The sequence below is a fragment of the Mauremys mutica genome, chromosome 1 (assembly GCF_020497125.1).
Source record: "Mauremys mutica isolate MM-2020 ecotype Southern chromosome 1, ASM2049712v1, whole genome shotgun sequence".
Lineage (NCBI taxonomy): Eukaryota > Metazoa > Chordata > Testudines > Geoemydidae > Mauremys > Mauremys mutica.
The window spans coordinates 146,494,809-146,520,716 of NC_059072.1; the positions used below are offsets into that span (position 1 = coordinate 146,494,809).

The following is a 25,908-nucleotide window of genomic DNA, read 5'->3' on the forward strand; positions in this document are numbered from 1 at the left end:
TGAGACCTCCCTTCGCCTAGGGGATTAAGAATTAGTGGGAGTAGAACCCTTTGGCCCTTTCGTCCTTAGGTACCTCCTGTATAGCTCCGATGAAGAGGAGCGTCCGCACCTCTTGCAAGAGGAATCGCTCGTGAGAGGGGTCCCTAAGGGGGACGAGGATGGGTAGGCTTTTGCCCCATTGGTGGTTAGAAGGACCCTAATTTCAGCTTATTTGGGGTCCTGATTGACGCCTACGACCGCGTAAGCCACGCCTGCTGGCAAAGTCCTGTCTTTGTCTAGGCGCAGGGTAAGAGCGATGAGGCCGGGGACGGAAAGGTCGGCGCTGAAGCACCGGCGTGTGCATGCCGAGAGAGAGCGCAGTGACCCTGCTGCCCTTTAGGCTTTGCAGCTTAGGGCCAGTTTTTTTCTTTTTTTTTTTTTTTTCTTTTCAGAGAACAGGCCTTTGCCATTGAAGGGCAAGTCCTGTATAGTGTGCAGCAGCTGAGAGGGAAGGCTTGATAACTGGAGCCATGAAATGCGCCTCTTGGCAACACCCGAGGCCAGAGTCGTGGCAGCGGAGTCAGCTGCATCCAACGAGGCCTGGAGGGAAGCTCTCGCCAGCTTCTTTCTTTGTTCCAGGAGAGCATCGAACTCTTGATGGGAGTTCTGAAGAACCGACTCTGTAAATTTGCCCACCGCCACCCATAGTAGCGGCTAAGCAGGGCTTGCTAGTTTGCTACATGAAGTTGCAGGGCCCCCGCTGAGTACATCTTACGGCCCAGTAAGACCATTCGCCTAGCCTCCTTGGATTTAGGGGCTGGTGCCTGCTGGCCATGGCGTTCCGTCCCATTGAGGGACTGGACAACAAGGGAGCGGGGGGGGGGGGAGATGTACATATAGGTACTCGTACCCCCTGGAGGATACCATGTACTTGCGTTTCGATTAGAGGAGGGCCTGAGGAGGATGTTCCTGCCCCCGCCTCATCTGGGGAGGAGGAAGAAGAAAAGCCAGGGACAAGCGGGTCCTGTGTGGGCTTGCGCTCCTGGACGACCTCATGATCCGGTGGGATCTGGGAGCCCAGTGGCTGAACCGGGGCTTGCTCTGTACCGGTGGGAGGGGGACGGTAAATTGTCGCCTCTGGCACCCAGAGCTCCGACGGAACGGAGCGAGATGGGATCACCGGTACGCCTCTGGCGTGGTAGTACGCCCAAGGTGACTAGAATGACCACTGATAGGTCTCCTGGAAGACTCTGAAGGGCACATCGGAAAACAGAGTACTGCGCATATAAAGTGTCCGCACGGGACGACACTGATGCGTGGCTGGATGGCCCTGGAGGAGCTGAAAAGCCCTTGGTAGAGTCTCCCTCTCTAACTGACGTCGCTCGACGTGGCACCGGGGATCGGTACCGGGAGACATACCGGTACCGAGAACGGGACCTGCCACCGGAGCGGTGCCGGGCGGTCGACCGAGATCGCGAGGCTCGATGTTCGGGAGTGGCTACGGGAGTCCCGATGCCTGGAGCGGTGCCGGGAGCTGGATCAGTGCTGAGTGCACCGGGCCGGCGAACAGGACGCTGACCGGTGCCGCGAGTACAACCGGTACCGAAATGGAGAACGATGCCGGGACTGTGAACGGCGTCGGGACCTCGATTGGTGACGGGACCGAGAATGTCTGCGGGACCACGATCGTGAATGGTGCCGCTCTGTGGTGCCGACGGAGGGTGGTCTGATCAAGGCAGGTTTGCCGATCGACTATATAACCCACACCAGCGGTGCCGGGGGTTGAGGCAGCGCAGACGCTGTCATTGCAATCAGCTCCCTCGCCGTGGAAACTGTCTCTGGCGTGGAGGGAATAGTGAGCTCGACCACAGCTCGCACTGGGTAGCTTTCAGGCACCGGACTTGACGGCTCTTGCGTGGCCGGGGTCGATGGTGCCGGTATTGTCGGTGCCACGGCAGGTATCGGAGCCGGGCGGTCTGACTTAGTATATAGCGCTCGGGCTGCGGAGCAGGCGGCTCTGACACAGCTTAATAGTGAGCTCGACCACGGCTCGCACCGGGGAGCTTTCAGGCAGCGGACTCAACGGCTCTTGCGTGGCCGGAATCGACGGTGCCGCTATTGTCGGTGCCACGGCAGATATCCGTGCCGGGCAGTCCGACTTAGTATAGTGCTTGGGCTGCGGAGCAGGCGGCTCGGACACAGCAGGAGTCCTGTGCCTCTTCATCCTCCAGGAGAGGGATCCGTGCCGAGTGGACGTCGGTGCTGGCGACGGCCGATGCCGGGAGGCCTTGGTGGTACCGGTGATCCGGTGCCGAGGGAGCGCTTCTTGAAGACTTACCAGTGCTCGGTGCCGAGAGCGGAGGCGTAAGAGCTGCCTCCCTCTGGAGCTACTTGAGACGAAAGTCTCGCTCCCCTATTGTTCTCGGCTTAAAGGCCTTACAAATGCGGCACTTATCTGTCAGGTGAGACTCCTCGAGGCACTTAGGAGAAGATCTCTTGTCGGCATCAGCTTATGGCCGGCCGAGCATGGTTTGAAATCCTGTGAACCAGGCATAGTACCCGGCACTGGGTGCGGGGAAGGGAATAAGCCCCAAACCCCTGTGACTATATACACAAACTATACTACAAACGAATAAAGTAAACTATCTATACAAGAATTAACGAGAGAAACTACGAGTAGCTAGGGAAGTGGAGGTCAGCTAAGCCGCGCTCCACTGTTCGAACGACCGACACGGGCGGTAAGAAGGAACTGAGGAGCGGATGGGTCGGCTGGGGTATATATCCTGTGCCATAGCGGCGCCACTCCAGGGGGCGCCCAGCAGTGTTGCTCATATGAGCAATCACTCGAATTTTCTTGTTGAATGCTCCAAATCATGATTTAAAGACTTCTAGTAGCAGATAATCCATCAGCCAGCGACCCCTGCCCCATGCTTCGGAGGAAGGCGAAAAACCTTCAGGGCCACTGCCAATCTACCCTGGAGGAAAATTCCTTCCCGACCCCAAATATGGCGATCAGCTGAACCCCGAGCATGCGGGCAAGACTCTCCAGCCAGACCCTCTGGAAAAAGGCTAACAATATCCTATCATTGACCCTTTGTACTAATTACCATTGTGGCATGTTATTGACCTAATGACTAAACCCATTATCCTATCATACCATCCCCTCCATAAACTTATCTAGCTTAATCTTAAAGTCATGGAGGTCCTTCACCCCCACTGTTTCCCTCGGTAGGCTGTTCCAGAATTGCACTCTGATGGTTAGAAAGCTTCATCTAACTTCAAGCCTAAATTTCCTGACTGACAATTTATATCCATTTGTCCTCGTGTCCACATTAGCACTGAGCTGAAATAATTCCTCTCCTTCCCTGGTATTTATCCCTCTGATATATTTAAAGGGTGCAATCATATCTCCTCTTATCCTTCTTTTGGTTAAGGAAAACAAACCGAGCTCCTCAAGTCTCCTTTCATACGACAGGCTTTCCATTCCTCGGATCATTCTAGTGGCCCTTCTTTGTACCCGTTCCAGTTTGAATTCATCCTTCTTAAACATGGGAGACGAAAACTGCACACAATACTCCAAATGAGGTCTCACCAACGCCTTATATAACGGGACTAGCACCTCCTTATCTCTACTAGAAATACCTCGCCTGTCTAATCCATGATTTGAGGACTTCAATGGCTCAGACACAGGTTTGTTATAGAAGTGGGTGGGTGAGATTCTGTGGCCTGCATTGTGCAGGAGGTCAGACTAGATGATCATAATGGTCCCTTCTGACCTTAAAGTCTACGAGTCTATGATAATATAGGTCCAGATTATTTCCCAGTATTTCATCATACAATACTGGGTTTCTGTAACACAAAAGGTTGAAATTCTACAGAATCTTAGGACTTGTTGATGTGTAGTACTGCACTGGTTTAAAGAAAGATTTGATTTTAAACTAATTTAATTAAACTAGTGCAAAATACTGTGTGGACACTCTTAGTTCAGTTTAATTGTTTATTTGGGATCATTTAAATTGAGTAGGAACAGATACAAGCAGAGGCAGATTAAGCTTTTGTGGGGGCCTGGGCCAGAGCAAGTTGGGATTCCTCCCCAGGCCTTCTGCTTGCAGTCCCCCCGTTCCTGAATGGGAATATCTATACCAATATAGAACACCTTTATACCTATATAACTGCATGTATCCTTGGGGTGTTGTACTTATTACTTGTATTATGTATATAATATAATTAAAGTGGTACTACTTTTGTGTGTAGACGAGTCCTTTCTTGTGTAGACAAGCCCTCAGACAATTTATTACATTGTGACAAAAAAAGTGTTTCCCCAAGACTAACCCCCCCGCCCCGCCCAAAACCTTTCCTACTTTTAGTCATTTATGTTTTATCCTAAAGGCATGATCTCACATTGCAAGAGGCAGAATGATGGCTGAAAAGTGCCCAATGAGAGGAAGCCATGAAGCCACATTTAACAGAAATAACTTTTTTTTAAATCTTCCCTAGACCCATCATGCTGTGTGTGTGTGTGTGTGTGTGTGTGTGTAGGCAGGTGAGACTAATGCAGGATATAACCACTCTGTTAAGCAGCTGTTTCCAACACTCAGACAGACTTTTATCACCAATGGCAAACCAGGTCACATACACAGATGTAAAGATTTTACCCAGGGAAAGAGCATGTATTGCTCCTCCGACTTCAAATCCAGGTAAAATATTCTTAATACATATCAGATTCATATTTTCATGTTGTCTTTTCTTTAAAAAATGCCATTTCAAAAAGCTTTAAATAATTGTGATGACATTTTGTCAGTGAAGCCAATGTATATGAGGACAAAATTGCACACACAGTGTGCCTGATCCTTGGAAGATATCAATCAGCAAAGCTTTATTGAAATCAGCGTTGTTGTGCTCATTTACCCCCGCTGAGGATCTGGCCCAGAGTTTCTAATAACAGAATAAAATATACTTGTTGCTAAATTATAAATTGGCAGAACAATAGTTTATTTTTCAAATGTCGTAGTCTGATCAGAGGGTTACTATGGCTTAAGTAAGCCATGATCTGAACAATTAGCTAGCCTGAAAGGCCAATTATTGCATTTGACCATGTCTGCAATGTGCTAATTCTGGCAAAATGGTTGCATATAATCCCCCCAAAATCACAAAAGATGGTTGAAAGTTCAGCCACTGCTGCTGCAAGGAAGACAACAAATGGACCCCATTTGACCACAGTTCTTTTATATTTGTTTTTTAAATAATGACTTTCCCATAACCAAACCATCAAATCTTATCATACGCTTATCATAAAAGACAAAAGTTTAAGTGAATATTAGGGGGAAAGAGCTGACTTTGACAATATTTCTTTGTGAATAATATTCCCAGCACTTGAAAACAATTGATGAATTCATTCTTTAGTACATTTTGTGAAAATTATGGACTGCCACTAACATATGTTACAATGATTAAAAGTAAATATGAAATACATAATGTTCAGAGTAAGTTGGTTATTTCATAATGTTTTCAGGGTACAATAGCTATTAATTAATTATATTAGCAATCAATGATGTAATCATTTTACAGTCTGTATTATTAGAATAAATAATATATTTACTATCTAGTTTGATTCTTGATTGTTGAGCTCTGATTTAATGTAACTGAATGGTAGAAACAATATTTTGATATATATTTACAAAAACTATTTCTCATAATTTAAATTTCATTTCATTTATTTATCTTAATTGCATGTACAATTAGAAAAGCAATAATATATGCTACAGGGCTAGGTTATTATTATTAGTCTGACTTCTTATATAACATAAGCCATAGAATTTCAACCAGTTACTCCTCTATGGAGCTGAATAACTCCTTGTCTACCAAAAGGCATCCAGTTTTCAAATGAAGAAAAAGCTGGAGAATCCACCACTTCCATTAGTAGCTTGTTCTAGTGATTATTTACCCTCACTGTTACAAAAAATTGGGCCTTATTTCTAATTTAACTTCTTCTGGCTTCACCTTCCAGCCATTGGTAACTGTTATGCCTTTCTTTGCTAAATTAAAGAGCCCTTTAATATTTTCTTCCTATAAAGGTTCTTATACATTGTAATCAAGTCACCTCTCAGTCTTCTTTGTGAGAAGAAGAACAGATAGAGCTCTTTAAGTTTCTAATTGTAAGGCATTTTCTCCAGCCCTTGTATCATTTTTGTGACTCTTCTCTGCATCCTCTACAATTTTTCGATATCCTTTTTATAATGTGGACACCAGAACTAGATGCAGTATTCCAATGGTGATCTTCCCAACCCTGTACTCAGAGGTAAAGTCACCTCCTTATTCCTACTCAATACTCCCCAGTTTATACATGCAAGGATAGTATTAGTCCTTCCCCCCACTGCATTGCACTGGGAGCTCATGTTGAGTTGCTTGTCTACTGACCCCTAAATCTTTTTCAGAATTGCTGAGTGGGTCTGACCTATATTCTTTGTTCCTAGATTTATGAACTTGCATTTCAGTGTACTAAACCACATTTTATTTGCATGGGTCTATTTTACTAAGCAATCCAGATCACTCTGTATGACTGCTTCATCATTATTTACCATTCCCTCAATTTTACTTCTAAGTCATTGATAAAAATATTGAATAGTGTCAGGCCTAGTACCAGTCTTGCAGAACACTTCCATTCGATGGTCATTCCCCATTTACAAATACTTTTAGAGCTCTTTCTGTTAGCCAATTCTATATCCATTGACTATATGCTAATATTTGAATCGGAATGTGTGCTACTAAATTCGATTATCCCTACCCTAAAGTTTTAATATTTTGGCTAACATTTGGTACACAAGCTCTCAGTCAAGAAGGAAATTTTTCTGAAAGTTTCAAAAAAAAAAAAGAAAAGAGGTGAGTCATTTTTAAGTGCAAAAAGGTGGAAGAAAATGGAGATTTTCTGCAAACAAATTTTTTAAACACCTCTTGTGACTCATTAGAAGATGGAGGAAACCTGAAATTTGGAAGGGACATAGTTGTTTGATGAAAATTGGTTTTGGTTTGGCCAAGTTATGAGGGTTTTAAAAAATGTATTCTGCATGCACAGTGTTTTTTGCTATATGATAATCCAAAGTGGGGGAGGGTTCTAGTGAGGTGCCCCAAAGATCTGTTCTTGGCACAGTGCTATTCAATATATTTGTCAATGATCTGGGAGAAAACATAAAATCATTCTTGGTAAAGGTTGCAAGTGACACACATTTGTGGAGTGGTGAATAATAACTGTCCTCATAATTAAAAACTGATCTGGATCACTTGATAAGCTTGATGCATTCGAGCAATGTGGCCAATAGCCTAAAAGATATTTAGGTGTTTCTAATTCCCATTGAAATCTGTGGGAATTAGGCACCTAAATACCTTTATCTGGGCTCATGTGTTTAATACAGTCAAATACAAAGTCATACATTTAGGAACAAATAACGTAGTTCACCCTTCAGAATGACAGGTTTCAGAGTGATACAGTGTTAGTCTGTATCAGCAAAAACAACGAGAAGTGCTTGTGGCACCTTAGAGACTAACAAACTTATGGAAAGCAGTGACTCTGAGAAAGACTTATACGGGTAATGGTAGATAACCAGCTGAACATGAGCACCCAGTGAGATGCTGTGGCTAAGAGGACCAATACTATTCTTGGATGTGTAAGCAGGGGAATGTTGAGTAGAAGTTGGGAAGCAATATTATCTCTTTTTACAGCATTGGCAAGACCATTACTGGAATACAGTGTCCAATTCTGATGTCCACATTTTAAGAAGAATGCTGAAAAATTGGAAAGTGTTAAGAAAAGAACTACAAGAATAATCTGAGTTCTAGAAAACTTGCCTTACAGTGAAACACTTAGAAAGTTCAGTCTACTTAGTTTATGGAAGAAAAGGCAAAGCATGACTTGATCATGGTATACAAGTACATGGGAAGAAGATTTCTGACAATAGATGGCCCTTATTCTAGCTGACAAAGGCGTAACAAGATCCAGTGGCTTAAAGTTTAAGCTGGTTAAATTGAGACCAGAAATAAGGTGCAGATTTTAAACAGTGAGGGTGTTAACCATTGAAACAATTTACCAAGAGCTGTGGTGGATTTTCCATCACTTAAAGTCTCTAGATCAAGATTGGATGTCTTTCTAAAAATATGCTAGCTCAACTACAAGATATGGGCTTCGATACAGAAATTAATATGTGAAATTATATGGCCACTGTTATATAGGAGATGAGCCTAGATGATCATAATGCTACCTTCTGGTCTAAAAATCTATGAATCTACAAAACTAAGGATCTGCCAAAGTTGCATTGACACTCCACATGTTTCTGTATATACACTGACTGGAAATTTCTATTTAATAGAAAAAAATATCGCAGTACTCCATTGGATTTGCATATGCATGTATAACAAAGTTGAGTGGAATTTCACTTTTAATATGTGGCATATTATCTGTGAAGATCTGTATCTGGTGAGATAGGGCTCTTTTATATGCCACATAAGGATATGTTTGTAGCTGGTAGAATTCAGGTTGCAGGGGTAACCTGCACTTTGCCACCTGCTGATTTCTGCGGGCTTCGCATTCTAACTTCAGTGTTCTTTTATGTAGATTTCTTTAAATACAGGCAATGAACTTATTTGGGAAAAATTCTGTTTCCATGATACAGAGTCACTTTTTTCATACAGCCAGATAAGTTGTGTTTAATATTTTAAAAAAGTAATGTGTATTTATTTGGGGATGGAGGGATTTTTTTTTAATATTTACAGCTTTCCTAAGTTAATATAGTTAAATGAGTTTTCCTATTTATACAGCAACTGAATTTTAAAATTTACAAGCCTCCATTATTTCTTTACCATAAAACAATATTCAGATTTTAAGTAAAATATATATTTGAACAATGTCTTCCTGCAAACACTATCAGAGTTACCTCTTCTGTACAATAATTATATCGTATAATTCTTCTGGGACCAATAGCATTTGAAAAACACCCTTAACTGCACTTTTTTTTTAGAAAAAATATTTTATTACAGTTATATATAATAAATATAAATGTGCATATTTTCTACATTCTATTGGACTAATCAATTAAGAATAAAACAAACAGCAAAATGTCTGTACACCCACTGAGTCACAGAACAGGGGACCTAATAGCGTAGATGTGCCTTATTTATTAACCATTTTCCCAATATTTTTCTTGTGATATTTACCTTTGTAAAAAGTCTGAATAGTTCAGATTAAACACTCTACAGATCAAATGTGCTTGGATGTTTTTTCTAACTGTTAGACTGCTTATCTGAAGGTCATGCATCATTACCTTTCCTTTTCATGCATCATTACCAGTTCTGCTGATCAAATTCTGCCCTCAGCAACACTTGTGCACTCACATAATAGTCAACAGTTTTCACATGTGTAATTAATTGGAATTAGTTAACTATTCTCTTGATGTTACACAGAAAGGAATAAACAGCAGGACCTCCCTCTGAATTGTGTTTGCTCTGCAAAAAAAACAAGAAGAATTCATTTTGTCATCAACCAGCATTTTTTATTCAGAAGTGTAATCACACTTTAAATTCACAGTATTCTTATAAAAAACATGAACTACCCATGACAGCAGCAACACAAGCCTCATCTTATATCTCACCCTTTCCTGAGTGAGGCAAAGATGCAAATATTGTCTTCTGTAAAACTAGTAAGATGTTTTACCAAGGTAACATCTGGTGACCCAGCAAAATGTTGAAATAACAATTAATAACTGAGGTACATGCATGCTTTAAAGTTGAGTTATTTTGGCTACCATTTTAATCTCCTGCTTAAGTTTCAGCAGCTAATATCTCAGGCGACTCTACAGTTAGGGTTTGATACTCCATAATATTTTATAGTTACAGTTTCAAGCTGTAAGTGTACATATTTATTGGTTCTTTTCGAGATAGTTGCCACCAAATCCAGGTCTGAATTGGAGTGTAGGGAGAGGGCGGGGAGCTGGGACAAGGAGCAAAGCAAAAAGGTACCGAGATCACCCATGATAAGATTTGATATCTCTCGGTCTACATGGATTGGAAGCAAATGCTTTAGATATACTATCTGAAAACTGGATTAAAGAAGTATCAAATTTAAACTCATTATTTATGATATCATGGGCTAATCACGTGGATTTTTTTGGTATTGAATTTTCCTGGACAGGACATAATATTAGACCTAGTTAAAAAAATGTATTTTGTTTCCACAAAAGATTTCAAAGAAAACAAAACTTTTTGTCAAAATGTTTTGCAATTTTGGCAGGGGGGGAGGGGGAAGGTGTTTGTTGGCAAAAAAAGAAAAATATTTAGTTTTGTGAGGTTCATTTTTTAATGGAAACTTGAAATCTTTTGACAAAAACTGAAATTTCAGAAACCCATTTCTCACTGAAAAATGTTTTGACAATCAATGTTTGACCGCCTCTACCTAATCTATCCAGTCCCTGACATTGGATTAGTGTAATATTCAGTGTCTAATACCCACTAGTGACATAGCCCTGCACAAAGGTTGGTGCACAAACTACCAGGAGTAGCCCGGGGAGCTATGATGTCTCACATGGAAAAGAAGCCCTTGAGGAATTCCACCATGATTTCAACAATTTTCACTCCACCATCAACCTCAGCCTGGACCAGTCCACACAAAAGATCCACTTCCTGGACACTACAGTGCTAATAAATGATGGTCACATAAACACCACCCTATACTGAAAACCTACTGACCGCTATACTTACCTACATGCCTCCAGCTTTCATCCAGACCACACCACACGATCCATTGTCTACAGCCAAGCTCTACGATACAACCGCATTTTCTCCAACCCCTCAGACAGAGACAAACACCTACAAGATCTCTATCAAACATTCTTACAACTACAGTACCACCTGCTGAAGTGAAGAAACAGATTGACAGAGCCAGAAGAGCACCCAGAAGTCACCTACTACAGGACAGACCCAACAAAGAAAGTAACAGAATGCCACTAGCCGTCACCTTCAGCCCCCAACTAAAACCTCTCCAGCACATCATCAAGCATCTACAACCTATCCTGAAGGACGATCCATCACTCTCACAGATCTTGGGAGACAAGCCAGTCCTTGCTTACAGACAGCCCCCCAACCTGAAGCACATTCTCACCAGCAACCACAGACCACACAACAAAAACACTATGTACATGTACATTGGCCAAACCGGACAATCTCTATGTAAAAGAATAAATGGACACAAGTCAAACGTCAAGAATTATAACATTAAAAAACCAGTCGGAGAACAATTCAGTCTCCCTGGTCACTCGATTACAGACCTAAAAGTCACAATATTACAACAAAAAAACTTCAAAAACAGACTCCAACGAGTGACTGCTGAATTGGAATTAATTTGCAAAATGGACACCATTAAATTAGGCTTAAATAAAGACTGGGCGTGGATGGGTCATTACACAAAGTAAAACTATTTCCCCATGTTTATTTCCCCTCCCCCCCCCCACACACACACTTTTCCTCACAACTTCCTGTCAACTGCTGCAAATGGACCATTTTGATTACCACTACAAAAAGGTTTTTCTCTCCTGCTGGTAATAGCTCACCTTAACTGATCACTCTCGTCAGAGTGTGTATGATAACACCCATTGTTTCATGTTCTCTGTGTATATATACATATATATCTTCCTACTGTATTTTCCACTGCATGCATCTGATGAAGTGGGCTGTAGCCCACAAAAGCTTATGCTCAAATAAATGTGTTAGTCTCTAAGGTGCCACAAGTACTCCTGTTCTTTTTGCAGATACAGACTAACATGGCTGCTACTCTGAAACCAGACATTTCTCTGAGGCACAATTCCCTCTCTGCTTCCCCCTTACTCCAAGGTGGTGGTAATGTTATGCTGGCGTATACCAGCACAATTTGTGACTCCCCCTGAGTTGACTCAACTGTGTCAGCTAGTTTGTTGTGGGCAGAGCCAAGGATCCACCCATTCTCCCCGCCCTCCACACACACACACTGCTTATCCACCTGTTCCAAGATTCAGGTAGTTCATACAGGGGTGTAAGGCAGATTCTTACTCCCCCATTACTCCTCTGCATAGATGTGTAGTCTCAGGTATCATCTAGCCCATTGTTTCTAGCAGTAATGAAGCTGAGCCAGCACCATAGGGAACATGTGCACTTTGCGGATAGACTTGATTCTTATAATGATGTCTTTGTTTAATGGTTCACATATCCAACATTGTCAGCATTTTCTTGCTCCTTACAGGGATCACATATGCTGAACTGCGTGTGCATCGTAAATCTGAAAGGACCAGCAGATCTGAGACTTCCCCTTCTGGTATTGTGGGTATTTGTTGGGGTGGCATTTTTAGTTATTAGAAATGTATTCTTTATTCTGTTAGAAAACTGTAAAAACAATATTACTGAGAATCTCTAAATTATAAATCATGTATAGAAATTATTTCAACATTTTACATGGAGACATGTCTATTCATTGGCTTAATGAGCCCTGGAACAGCTCTGTAGTGAACACAGTTTTAAAAGTATTTTAAATTGGCATTTTCTGATTTTCTGAAATTCTTTTGTGCTCTGTTTCTGAGAAATGGGAGAAGGGAAGTGCCTTAATATAAAACAGATTTTTAATTAGAACATTCACAAATTAATCAATATAATGTATTGGACTGGGGTTTGGTTTACTGCTGTTCAGACTCTAGGCATCTAAGCACTTTGTTTATTATGCAACCTTTTCAAAGTCATAATTCATTTGCTCCATAGCAGCAACACTCCCAGTGCCTGATTGGCCACAGTTACCCTGGTGAGACCATCTTATACGCAGAGTTTCACCTACTATATGTATTGTAAGCCATCTTTACCCCACCTCCTTGTCCTGAACAGCACTGAATGCAGGTCAGATGGCCCACGGAATACATTAAACTGAACTACAGAGTGAACATTATAAGAATACTACATTGTGACACTGTATGAAGGCAGGGTTAGAAACTTGGTGGTTATCTGAGTGTGACTCTGTGGCTTGTTGTGGAAATGCAACCTCAACCCTGAATTTCCTGGGTTTTTAATCTTTGGGTTTTTGTTATAACTAGAACACTCTTGTAAGGTGGACGTATTGTGACAGGGTGTATTCAGTCATTGTGGCTCCCTGCTGGGTCCTCCTACCCCTGCCCCAAGAAGTAGCGAGCTGGGAGAAGAACAGCAGTGAAGGTGACTCCTACAAGGTTGCCTAGAGAGGACTCTCTGGAGCAGCCATTTTGGAAACAACAGAGACCTGGTCCTCCAAGGGCAAAAGAGGCTAGCAATAGCCAATCAGGGGGCATGCTGGCCCAAATAAAAAGGGCTGCCTGGGTTTAGCAGTTTAGCTCCTGGTTGGAAGTGGAGGAGGGAAGGAGTGGGTTTGTACCTGGCTGGAGTAGCCCAGCAATCAGACAGCATTCATGCTGGGCTGAATTTGCATAGCTAGGATCACAGAGGGAGAAGGACCTGGGGACATTGGACCTGAGATAGGGCTGGAGATAAAAGGGCCAGGTGGGAAGAGGCCCAAGGAAACAGCAGTGAAGGACTGAGGGGAGCGATATGTGGCTGCTGGTTGTAGGATCCCTGGGCTGGAAACCAGAGCAGTGGGTGGCCTGGGTTCCTCCACCAACCACAGGTAAAGTAGTGTAAGCCCCAAGAAGTGGGCAGGGCTTAGTTGCAAGCCTCAACGATGTAAAGGGCCCGGAGCCAGGTTGAAAATCCTAGTGAGGGCAAATTGCCTGTTTGTTTACTGGACTCTTTAATACCCCACAAGGGTTCATTTCAATTTTGTGACTTGGCCAGAGGGCCAAACCACTGAAAACCCATCAAGGTTTTCCTGCAGCCTATAGGGAGCCCCAGGGGTGAGAAAAGCCCATGGTTCCACACCAAGCTGCTCAGAGGTGAGTGCTCCTTTAGAATCATGGAATCATAAAATATCAGGGTTGGAAGAAACCTCAGGAGGTCATCTAGTCCAACCCCCCTGCTCAAAGCAGGACCAATCCCCAACTAAATCATCCCAGTTAGGGCTTTGTCAAGCCTGACCTCAAAAACCCCTAAAGAAGGAGATTCCACCACCTCCCTAGGTAACCCATTCCAGTGCTTCAACACCCTCCTAGTGAAAAAGTTTTTCCTAATATCCAACCTAAACCTCCACCACTTCAACATGAGACCATGACTCCTTGTTCTGTCATCTGCTAACACTGAGAACAGTCTAGATCCATCCTCTTTGGAACCCCCTTTCAGGTACTTGAAAGCAGCTATCAAATCCCCCCTCATTCTTCTCTTCTACAGACTAAATAATCCCAGTTCCCTCAGCCTCGTCTCATAAATCATGTGCTCCACACTAATCAGTTTTGTTGCCCTCTGCTGGACTCTTTCCAATTTTTCCACATCTTTCTTGTAGTGCGGGGCCCAAAACTGGACACAGTTCTCCAGCTGAGGCCTCATCAATGTCGAATAGAGGGGAATGATCACATCCCTCATTCTGCTGACAATGCTGCTACTTATACAGCCCAAAATGCTGTTAGACTTCTTGGCAACAAGGGCACACTGTTGACTCATATCCAGCTTCTCGTCCACTGTAACCCCAATGTACTTTTCTGCAGAACTGCTGCCTAGCCACTTGGTCCCTAATCTGTAGCAGTGCATGGGATTCTTCTGTCCTAAGTGTAGGACTCTCAATGCTCTGATATGAACCTTCAACCTCAACTTCACTTTAACAAAGACTTTGGGGTGGGACCATTATCCTTTCTATATAGTCATATGAACCAGTTTTCAGTCCAAATGAAAGTGACCCCACAGCACATCCTTCTGAAGAAACGAGGGCTAGATATTAGGGGAGGAAAACTCCACAGCAACTCGTCATGGAGATTTTTCTGAGGTGTCCTATTGGTGGGATGGCAAGTTTACCCCTCTAAGGGAAAAAGAAGAGAATTCATTCCTCAGAGCCCACTACTCGTTGCATATCTCAGGATCTCTCTCTGAAGCAGAGGTTCAGGGTGTTGTGGTCCTTGTCCCTCCTGTACACCATTCCCTAGTTCTCTGGATGTGTGGTTCCATTGGCACTTCATTACTAGGACTTGCCTAAAAGAGCAGCGATTCTTTCCAGAGCGGGCAATAGGAAGGGTGGTTCAACCTGGGGGTGTGTTACCTTTTTCAGGTAATCTGTTTGGCACTGGTATGTGAATAATGTATCCCCCAGCCCTGCATCCAACTTGCCAAAATTCACAGTGGAACCCCAGTGCCACAGAAACAACTGATCCCTTCCCCTTCCCACTACATGGAAGAAAGCTATGTGTGGATGGTCCTCATCATATGGGCTGAATGAATTTTCATATAGTATTTTATGATCTGTGACAGTTACAGCATTCCCTTCTGCTGCCAATGCTATGATCCTGTCATAGAAAGCAACTGAGTTCCTCGGGGTCCCAGTCATCCTGGGAAACATTCACTCCAAGGTCCTTCTCCCAGAGTCTGATTCTCCCCATCATGCCCTCTGTGCAAAGTGGGTGTAAAATGCTTATAAATAAAGATGTTTCCTTTCACTTAGAAATTGACTTCTATCTCAGCACCAGGTTAGAAACTGACCGATACCTGAAGCCAATGTGGCAATGCTTGCACATGCTAGCAATATGAGGGCTTAAATTGCAATTTCCTCCAGAACAACTCTTTTCTTTTCTTTTTTGCAGGTCCTGGATCCCAGTGTTCAAGCTGGTTCTATGTTGCTCTAGTCCTGGGGCTTATCGCACTGGTTTTCCTGGCTGTTCTAATCACTTTTTGTGAGTGCCACTTTCCAGATGACAACTTTTGCTTCATTCATTCAGCTATGTGCATGTTTAAACCTCACCAAGAGGATATTACATGTAAAAAATAATTGAGATTAATGCAATATTATGGGCAACAAGTTAAACACAAATCAGAAAATTCAAATATTAATGTTTCCACAGGGACATTTACTAGTATTTCACACACAGGATATTTATGAAGGTGAATAGTTAACAAACTATCTAGTAATCAGAGATACTGTATATGTGCTCTGTGGGGGATTTCAGTGACCTATGAGAAAATTAACTTTTTAATTTCTATATTCATATGATTAAATTGCCAGCCTTGACTTTGTGATACTGGACCATAAGGTAGTTTTCTTTGTTTAATTTCCTTGGGCAGATTATTAACTGGTGTAGATTCATAGACTTTAAGACCAGAAGGGACCATCATTACTGGTGCAGGAAGTGAAACCGGATATTATAGGATAACAGAAACATGGTAGAATAGTAGTCATGACTGGAGTACAGCTATTGAAGGCTATGTGCTGTTTAGGAAAGACAGAAATAAAGGCAAAGGTTGTGGAGTAGCATTGTATATCAATGATGAGATTAACTGTAAAGAAATAAGAAGTGATGGAATGGATAAGACAGAGTCTGTCTGGGCAAAAATCACATTGGGAAAGAAAGCTACTAGAGCCTCCCCTGAGATAGTGCTTGGGGTGTGCTACAGACTGCCAGGATCTGATTTGGATATGGATAGAGACCTCTTTAATGTTTTTTATGAAGTAAACACTAATGGGAATTGTGTGATCATGAGAGACTTTAACTTTCCAGATATAGACTGGAGGACAAGCGCTAGTAATAATAATAGGGCTCAGATTTTTCTGGATGTGATAGATGATGGATTTCTTCACCAAGTAGTTGAAGAACCAACAAGAGGGGATTCGATTTTAGATTTGGTTTTGATGAGTAGTGAGGACCTCATAGAAGAAATGGTTGTAGGGGACAACCTTGGTTCGAGTGATCATGAGCTAATTCAGTTCAAACTAGATGGAAGGATAAACAAAAATAGATCTTAAATTAAGAATTAAGGAAATTAGTTAGGGAAGGGGATTGGACTGAAGAATTTGGGGCTCTAAAGGTGGAGGAGGCCTGGAATTACTTCAAGTCAAAGTTGCAGAAACTATCAGAAGCCTGCATCCCAAAAAAGGGGGAAAAAAATCATAGGCAGGAGTTATAGACCAAGCATCTCAGAGAGGTGATTAAGAAAAAGCAGAAAGCCTACAAGGAGTGGAAGATGGGAAGGATTAGGAAGGAAAGCTACCTTATTGAGGTCAGAACATGTAAGGATAAAGTGAGAAAGGCCAAAAGCCATGTAGAGTTGGACCTTGCAAAAGGAATTAAAACCAATAGTAAAAGGTTCTATAGCCATATAAATAAGAAGAAAACAAAGAAGAAGTGGCACCACTAAACACTAAGTATGGAATGGAGGTTAAGGATAATCTAGGCATGGCCCAATATCTAAACAAATACTTTGTCTTAGTCTTTAATGAGGCTAATGAGGATCTTAGGAATAATGGTAGGATGACAAATGGGAATGAGGACATGGAGGTAGATATTACCACATCCAAGGTAGAAGCCAAACTTGAATACCTTAATGGGACAAAATCAGAGGGCCCAGATAATCTTCATCCAAGGATATTAAAAGAACTGGCACATGAAATTGCAAGCCCATTAGCAAGAATTTTTAATGAATCAGTAAACTCAGGGGTTGTACCGCATGACTGGAGAATTGCTAACATAGTTCCTATTTTTAAGAAAGAGAAAAAGTGTGTTGGTTTGACATCTGTAGTATGTAAGGTCTTAGAAAAAATTTTGAAGGAGAAAGTAGTTAAGGACATTGAGGTCAATGGTAATTGGGACAAAATACAACATGGTTTTACAAAAGGTAGATCATGCCAAGCCAACCTGATCTCCTTCTTTGAGATGGTAACAGATTTTTTAAACAGAGGAAATGCAGTGGATCTAATTTACCTCGATTTCAGTAAGGTATCTGATACGGTTCCACATGGGGAATTATTAAATTGGAAAAGATGGGGATCAATATGAAAATTGAAAGGGGAGACTACAACGGGTCATACTGAAAGGTGAACTGTCAGGCTGGAAGGAGGTTACTAGTGGAGTTCCTCAGGGATCAGTTTTGGGACCAATCTTATTTAATCTTTTTATTACAGACCTTAGCACAAAAAGTGGGGAATGTGCTAATAAAGTTTGCGGATGACACAAAGCTGGGAGGTATTGCTAACACATAGAAGGACCGGGATATCATACAGGATGATCTGGATGACCTTGTAAACTGGAGTAATAGTAATAGGATGAAATTTAATAGTGAAAAGTGCAAGGTCATGCATTTAGGGATTAATAACAAGAATTTTAGTTATAAATTGGGGACCCATCAGTTGGAAGTAACAGAGGAGGAGAAGGACCTCGGAGTATTGGTTGATCACAGGATGACTATGAGCCACCAATGTGATATGGCCGTTAAAAAAGCTAATGCAGTTTTAGGATGCATCAGGTGAGGTATTTCCAGCAAAGATAAGGAGGTGTTAATACCGTTATACAAGGCACTGGTGAGACCTCATCTAGAATATTGTGTGCAGTTCTGGTCTCCCATGTTTAAGAAGGATGAATTCAAAACTGGAACAGGTTCAGAGACGGCTACTAGGATGATTCGAGGAACGGAAAACCTGTCTTAGGAAAGGAGACTCAAAGAGCTTGGCTTGTTTAGCCTAACCAAAAGAAGGTTGAGGGGGGATATGATTGCTCTTTATAAATATATCAGAAAGATAAATATTAGGGAGGGAGAGGAATTATTTAAGCTTAGTACCAATGTGGACACAAGAACAAATGGATATAAACTGGACACTAGGAAGTTTAGACTTGAAATTAGACAAAGGTTTCTAACCATTAGAGGAGTGAAGTTCCAGAACAGTCTTCCAAGGGGAGTTGTGGGGGCAAAATACATATCTGGCTTCAAGACTAAGCTTGATAAATTTATGGAGGGGATGGAATGATGGGATAGCCTAATTTTGGCAATTAACTTGGCAATTGATCTTTGATTATCAGCAGGTAAGTATGCCCAGTAGTCTGTGATGGGATATTAGATGGGGTGGGATCTGAGTTACTACAGAGAATTCTTTCCTGGGTGCTGGCTGGTGAGTCTTGCCTACATGCTCAGGGTTTAACTGATCACCATATTTGGGGTCGGGAAGGAATTTTCCTCCAGGGCAGATTGGCAGAGGCCCTGGAGGTTTTTCGCCTTCCTCTGCAGCATGGGGCACAGGTCACTTTCTGGAAGATTCTCTGCAGCTTGAGGTCTTCAAACCACAATTTGAGGACTTCAATGACTCAAACATATGTTAGGGGTTTGTTACAGGAGTGGGTGGGTAAGATTCTGTGGCCTGCATTGTGCAGGAGGTCAGACTAGATGATCATAATGGTCCCTTCTGACCTTAAAGTCTATGAGTCTATGATCATCTAATCTGACGTCCTGCACATTGCAAGCCACAGAACCTCACCCACCCACTCCTGTAATAGACCCCTAACCTCCGTCTGAGTTACTGAAGTCATCAAATCATGACTTAAAGATTTCAGGTTACAGAGAACCCACCATTTACACTAGTTTAAACCTGCAATTGACCCCATGCTGCAGAAGAAGGTGAAAACCCCCAGGGTCTCTGCCAATCTGACCCGGGGGAAAATTCCTTCCAGACCCCAAATATGGTGGTCAGTTACACCCTGAGCATGTGAGCAAGACTCACCAGCCAGACACCTGGGAAATAATTCATTGTAGTAGATCAGAGCCCTCCACATCTAGTGTCCCATCACCCACCATTGGAGATGTTTGCTGCTAGCAGTCACAGGTCGGCTACATGCCATTGTAGGCAGTCCCATCATACCATCCCCTCCATAAATGTATCAAGTCCAGTCTTGAAGACAGTTAGGTTTTTTTGCCCCCACTGCTCTCCCTGGAAGGCTGTTCCAGAACTTCACTCCTCTGATGGTTGGAAACCTTCATGTAATTTCATGCCTAAACTTGTTGATGGCCAGTTTATATCCATTTGTTCTTGTTTCCACACTGGCACTGAACTCTCCTCTCCCTCCCTGGTATTTATTCCTCCAATGTGTTTATAGAGAGCAATCATATCTCCCCTCAGCCTTCACTTAGTTAGGCTAAACAAGCCAAGCTCTTTGAGTCTCCTCTCATAAGATAGGTTTTCCATTCCTTGGATCATCCTAGTAGCCATTCTCTGCACCTGAATAGCTCCAACAAAGCATCCTTGTTCAGCAAATCACTTAAGCACATGCTTAACTTTAGACACATTCTTAAATCCCATTGACCTCCATGAAACATTACTGTATGATTAAAGTTAAGCACATGCTTAAGTGCTTTGGTGAATCAGCAGTTCTATGAATGTGAAGCTTAAAAGGTATGTTTCTTTCTGCTTTGGGGTATAGCGGGGAATGAGGTTAAAAACTAAACCCCTTCTTTCTCTTGACACTAGTCTTCAATATTTTGAATGCTCTGATAGCATGACTATTATATTATTTGGCCTAAGAACTCCTTTTAGCTTAACTCTATATCCCCACTAACTAAGTCTTTAAAGATGACAGACAAAATGGGGGGAAAGAGTTGTCCTGCTTTTTACATCTTTTTGAGGTTTAAATAAGCATGATGGGTTGACCCTCTGGTCTAAGTGGTCCCACTCTCCAATTACACCTGGTTCACACACGTTGGAAGTTTGCAGGTGGGTTTGAGCCATAACCTGGAGTCCAAGTGTGATCTTCTTCTAACAGCAGGTAGCATCAGGGTCACTTTCAAGTAATTACAGGCCTCACTGGCAGGGCGGGCTCCAGCATTTTCACCGCCTTAAGCAGCAAAAAAATAAATAAATAAACATAAATTAAAAAGCTGCGATTGGCAGCAGCTCTACTGCTGCTGCTTCATTCTTCGGTGGCAATTCAGCAACAGATCCAAGAGAGACTGAGGGACCCACCGCTGAATTGCCGCCGAAGAGCCAGACATGCTGCCCCTTTCTGTTGGCCGCCCCAAGCACCTGCTTCCTGCACTGGTGCCTGGAGCCAGCCCTGCTCACTGGATAGACACTAATTGGGGCAGTGGGACTGCAGAGACTCAGTGCACATAATTCATTGGTCAGATATGAATACAGAAAAACCCTGAGCACTCATCACATTCTTAGGTGGTGCCATTGGCAGATATGGTTGAATAATTTTTCAAGTTACATATTATTTGTTGTATGTTTTTAAACTATTTAAATAACTATAAGCCCTGAAAGGGTTCATAGTGTCTTTTTTACTGCTTGTTTGTTACCTTAGAACTATCAGAATTATCAGTTTTGACTTCCTTGTTTTTGCTGGAGGATTTCTGTGCTGACTTTGCTATGTAGGAAGGTAGCTTCTCATCCTTTAAATTAAAGATTGGGATGTTAGATCTTTTTGTTAACAAGATTTATTCTCACGTGCTTAGGTTAAATGGGGGCTAATAAAAGAAAACTGCATTCTAGACAGTCAGAATCAAATTGATCTCTCTTTTCAATTAATCAGATAAATAGCTGTAGTACATGTAGTGTCATAACCATACATATTCTCCACCAAAGTAGGCAAGACCTGAATTTCTTATGGAGGAAACAAGCAGGGAAAACAAATCAAATGTAAACAAAGAAAAAAATACCAGGCTTTCTTGATATATCATAACCCAACAAAAAAGGCACAAACCTATTTTTAGTCCCTTTGCAAGCTGCCTTCCTCACTGACTATGCTCTCTGTAAATCAATGCTGTTTTCTGACCCTCAGATACCAAGACTGCATATTATTGATGCGCCCGTTAACCATATTGTCTTCCTTTGCATTCAAGTCTGGAGGGGAAATTGTAAGAGTCCATCCATGCTCAGGACAACCTGCACTGAAAACACTACATCTTCAGGGGAATCTCCATGCACAGGGATGGCAATCAGTGGATTAATGGACGATCTGTGTGAAGATAGAGAGGGTGAGGCGTTACAGCCCCTCTGTAACTGTGCAGTGTGTTCCCTTCTGCTGTTTGTTAACTCCCCTCTTCTATAACAGCCTGAAAATGTTATGGGTCAGAATATGGCTTCTTTACTGTATGAGCAGTCGCTGTTGAAATCAGTGGAATGACTCACAGAGGATGGTGCTACTCAGGATGAATAAGAGTATCAGAATCTGGCCCTGAAGATATATTTGAACCAATATTTAGAATTCCTAGTTAGTAATTATAATTATTGATACATACCCTGTGCTTGGAATAGAACTGGAATGTCCAGGGCTGCTTTTAAAAATGACATTAGATACCTTAGAGCAGTGATTCTCAACCTGCGGTCCATGGACCCCTGGGGGTCCACAGACTATGTCTAAGGAGTCTGCAAAAGACTTAGGCCTGGTCTACACTAAGAAGGGGGGTCGAACTAGGGTACGCAAATTCAGCTACGTGAATAGTGTAGCTGAATTCGAAGTACCCTAGTTCGACCTACTCACCCATCCAGACGCGGCGGGATCGAAGTCCGCGGCTCCCCCGTCGACTTCGCCACCGCCATTTGCAGTGGTGGAGTACCGGAGTCGACCGCAGCGCTTCCGGAGTTCGAACTATCGTGTCTAGATCAGACGCGATAGTTCGAACTCCGAGAAGTCGAACTCACCGCGTCGACCCGGAAGGTAAGTGTAAACCTACCCTTAGACTGAAAACTGACTGAACATAATTCAGCTACAAAGGGATTTTCAAAGGGGTCTCCACCTCCATTCAAAATTTCCAAAGGGGTCTCAAAGGAATACCACTGCCTTACCGCTTCCTGGTGTTTTCAAGAACCCCCAGAGGCCAAGAATTTTTTGCAAGGAGAGGGAAGGACTTTTGCAAGGAGAGGGAAGGACTTTACCAAATGACACATGTAGCCTTATTGCCCTGGATCTATAATTTGGTGATAAATATTTTTTGTTAAATATTTTTTATAATGCAAATATTTTGCTTAATTCTGTAGCAGGAAGCCAAGCAGGAGTGTTGGGAAGGTTCTAAACAGAAGCTCCTATGGTGAAGGAGAAAGAGAATGAATGTAGTTTTAGGGATAATACTGTTTCCCTTATTCTAATAAAGTTACTTGTTCGCTGTGGCCTTCTGTAGACTACGATCTAAAGTACGCTGGTACCATGTTCAAGCTAATGCTTGTAACCAACACACTCTGGAGGTCTAGGCTAGACAAGGCCCGGTGCCCTTAACACGCGTTGAACCAGTCAAGTTAAAGTCTACGTTCCCCCTTTGCCTAGACAAGGGCTGTGTTAGAAGGAAGTACATTTTCTGTGTCTCTCTAACCCAGGGAGGGTGTGACATTTGGGGTGCAATTATTCAGACCAGTGAGAAGTTGTATCACTTCTTGCCATGTCACCCTGGCTGCCTTTAATGCTCTGCTGCTGTGGCTCACAGGCCAGACATCAACAGCCAGCAAACACACATGCAGCTCCCTGAGTGTGTGCGCGCACTGCGCAGCCCTGGTTCAGCGCTTTGAACCCAGCAGCCTGACACAACACAACAGCCCCACCGTGGCCTTCACCAGCTTCATTACTACGCACCCAGTTTCTGTGGAAAACATGTTTTGAATGTCATTTCCCCACCAGAGGTAGGAAAACTATTTTTTTCTTGTAACACTCTTCCATAGTAGTGGCATAAGAAGCCTGTTTTACTCTCAGAATAGATTATCCAAGTTCTCCCTCTCCTTTATTTAACTGGAAACTGATTGCATTCGCATTTGCATAAGTGACATTTTTACCTTTTCTAGTCTTTTTTTCAATGAGGAGACTACTTCTCTGCTTCGTCACTTGCTTTGAGCTCGTTGTTCCCCATCCTCCCCTCATCACATTAGATTGTAGGATTTTCATGGCAGGGATGATGTTTCAACTCAGAGGGGCCCTTTCGTAAGCCGTTAGGAGCTACTAAGATACAAAGAAAAAGAAGAATCCTGTCTTTTTTACACACACACACACACACACACACACACACACACACACACACACACACAAGTGCAAACAATATTCAGGTCACTGATTTACTGTATCAGAGGGGTAGCCGTGTTAGTCTGGATCTGTAAAAGCAGCAAAGAATCCTGTAGCACCTTATAGACTAACAGACGTTTTGCAGCATGAGCTTTCGTGGGTGAATACCCACTTCATCGGATGCAAGTCATCCGATGAAGTGGGTATTCACCCCCGCCAACAGAGGGAGCAAGGAGAGGCAGCACAGCCAGCAGAGACAGAATGGAAGAGGCAGGGCCAGAGTCTCTCCACTTGAGGCCACACTGTTCTCCCCTCAGCCTCTGAAGCAGCTGCAGCTCTGGGGCCGGCAGGCTGCGACTGCACCACCCGGCCCCGCTTGCCAGAGCATGCTGCAGCTGCACCTCCTGACCCGGCCCATTGCAGCATACTGCGGCCGCGCTGCCCAGTCTGGCCTGCTGGAGCAGGCTGCGGCCACGCTGCCCCGCCTGCCGGAGCAGCTCCAGCCAAGCCAGAGACATACTCCCCTGGCCCGCCCAGGTAAGGTGAGAAAGGATGGGATGGGGAGAGTGTGGGGGTACCAGGCTGGGGGTGGGCTGATGTGGAGAGTGGTCACAGGGGTTACTCCCCTGACCCCCAGCTTTCCCCCCCCCTAAAATTTCCCCACCAGTTGCTGTCCCGGCCCATCAGGGTAAGCAGCTGGCGGGCCGGGACACTTTGCTTACTTAAGTTTACCTCCATGCCTGCGGACGCTCAAAGCGGCTTATCCTGATGGCCCAGGAGCCAAAGTTTGCTGACTCCTGAATTATAGGGTCGGCTTATGAATGGGTCATAAAAAAATTCCATTTTTAATTATCCATCTTGGGAGATTATAAAACAAACTGGCTTATGATCAAGTATATACACACACACACACACACACACACCTAAGTATACATATATATCAGTATTTCAGGTTAAGGGAAAACAACCGAACAAGCAAGAACAGTCACAGGCTGCATCTCAGTAATTGAGAACAAAATGGCAGCTGCTGCCTTCAGGCTCCTAGAAAGGCAAACGTGCAGCACACAGGAAACAAAAGCACCAGTTTCACAGGTCGAGGCGGGAGCATGCACAGCGTGACGTTGCTCTAAGCAATGGTTCCCTAAAAGAGCACTGAACTCATTCAACGATAATTAGAAGAATGTAAGGCACACTGTAAAATGCAGGGCAACTGACAGCTGTGACATTGCACCAAGAATATTTAATTTTCCAAAATGTACTGTTAGCAACTGGGAAGCTATTTGCTTCCCCAAAATATGTGATGGGAGTAATTAAACCATTTGTGATGCTGGTTAATGATCTTCTTTTACCCCCCTGCCCCCAGGAAGAACCGAGTGTCTGCTCTGCCCCACAGGGTGGATGCTGCACAGCGGGAGATGTTACTATTTCTCAGAGCAGTCGGGGATCTGGGATGCCAGTATGCGAAATTGTTCAGGCAGGAAATCCCAGCTGCTTGTTGTTGAAGATGAGGCTGAGATGGTAAGTCTTGGAACATCCCACACAGTACCCAGCAATCAGCAAACCCTCCATGTCATTCAGACACTTAACTGAAAAGCACAAATATACCCTAGTTTTATCAGAACCTCTGACCAGGCAGGCTCTCCCTGAGAAACTGTCTGTGAATGGGCCTCTACTTCCCCACAAACAAGAGCCCCACTTGGGAAGACAGCAAGAGGGAGCAGGGCCTGGCCTTTCTTCCCTCTGGCTGCCATCAGTCCTCTGATCGATTACTGAAAAGCTCCTCTACCAACTCAGTGGGCTTCCCTAGGTCTGTGTAAGGCTGATGGGGAGATGCTCCAGGTGCAAATGTAGAAAGCAAAATAAATTCTGATCTGAGAGGTGGTGGGGGGCACGATCAAGGGCTTTTTGCAGTCTCCTAAGGCAGGAAAGGCTTTGCCTTGCTGTTAATGGGAATTTCATGCTGTCGAGGGCAGTTCACTCAGGGTCTGGCTGTTTTAAGCGACTCTTATGTTCTCCCAAGTGCAAGACTTTTGGAAAAAGCAGCTATAAGGATTGCCATGTGCCC

General features: G+C 43.3%; 1 protein-coding gene across 1 annotated transcript in view; it reads left to right on the top strand.

Annotated features, from left to right (window-relative positions):
- LOC123355264 (killer cell lectin-like receptor subfamily F member 1) overlaps positions 1-25,908 on the top strand; it is a 46,082-nt gene that overhangs the window by 16,682 nt on the left and 3,492 nt on the right. Inside the window, exons 2-5 of the mRNA XM_044997551.1 lie at positions 12,236-12,307; positions 15,687-15,776; positions 21,700-21,834; positions 25,207-25,361. Of these exons, the coding sequence (XP_044853486.1) occupies positions 21,729-21,834; positions 25,207-25,361 (261 nt within the window). The 5' untranslated portion in view covers positions 12,236-12,307; positions 15,687-15,776; positions 21,700-21,728. The remainder of the gene's footprint in view (positions 1-12,235; positions 12,308-15,686; positions 15,777-21,699; positions 21,835-25,206; positions 25,362-25,908) is intronic.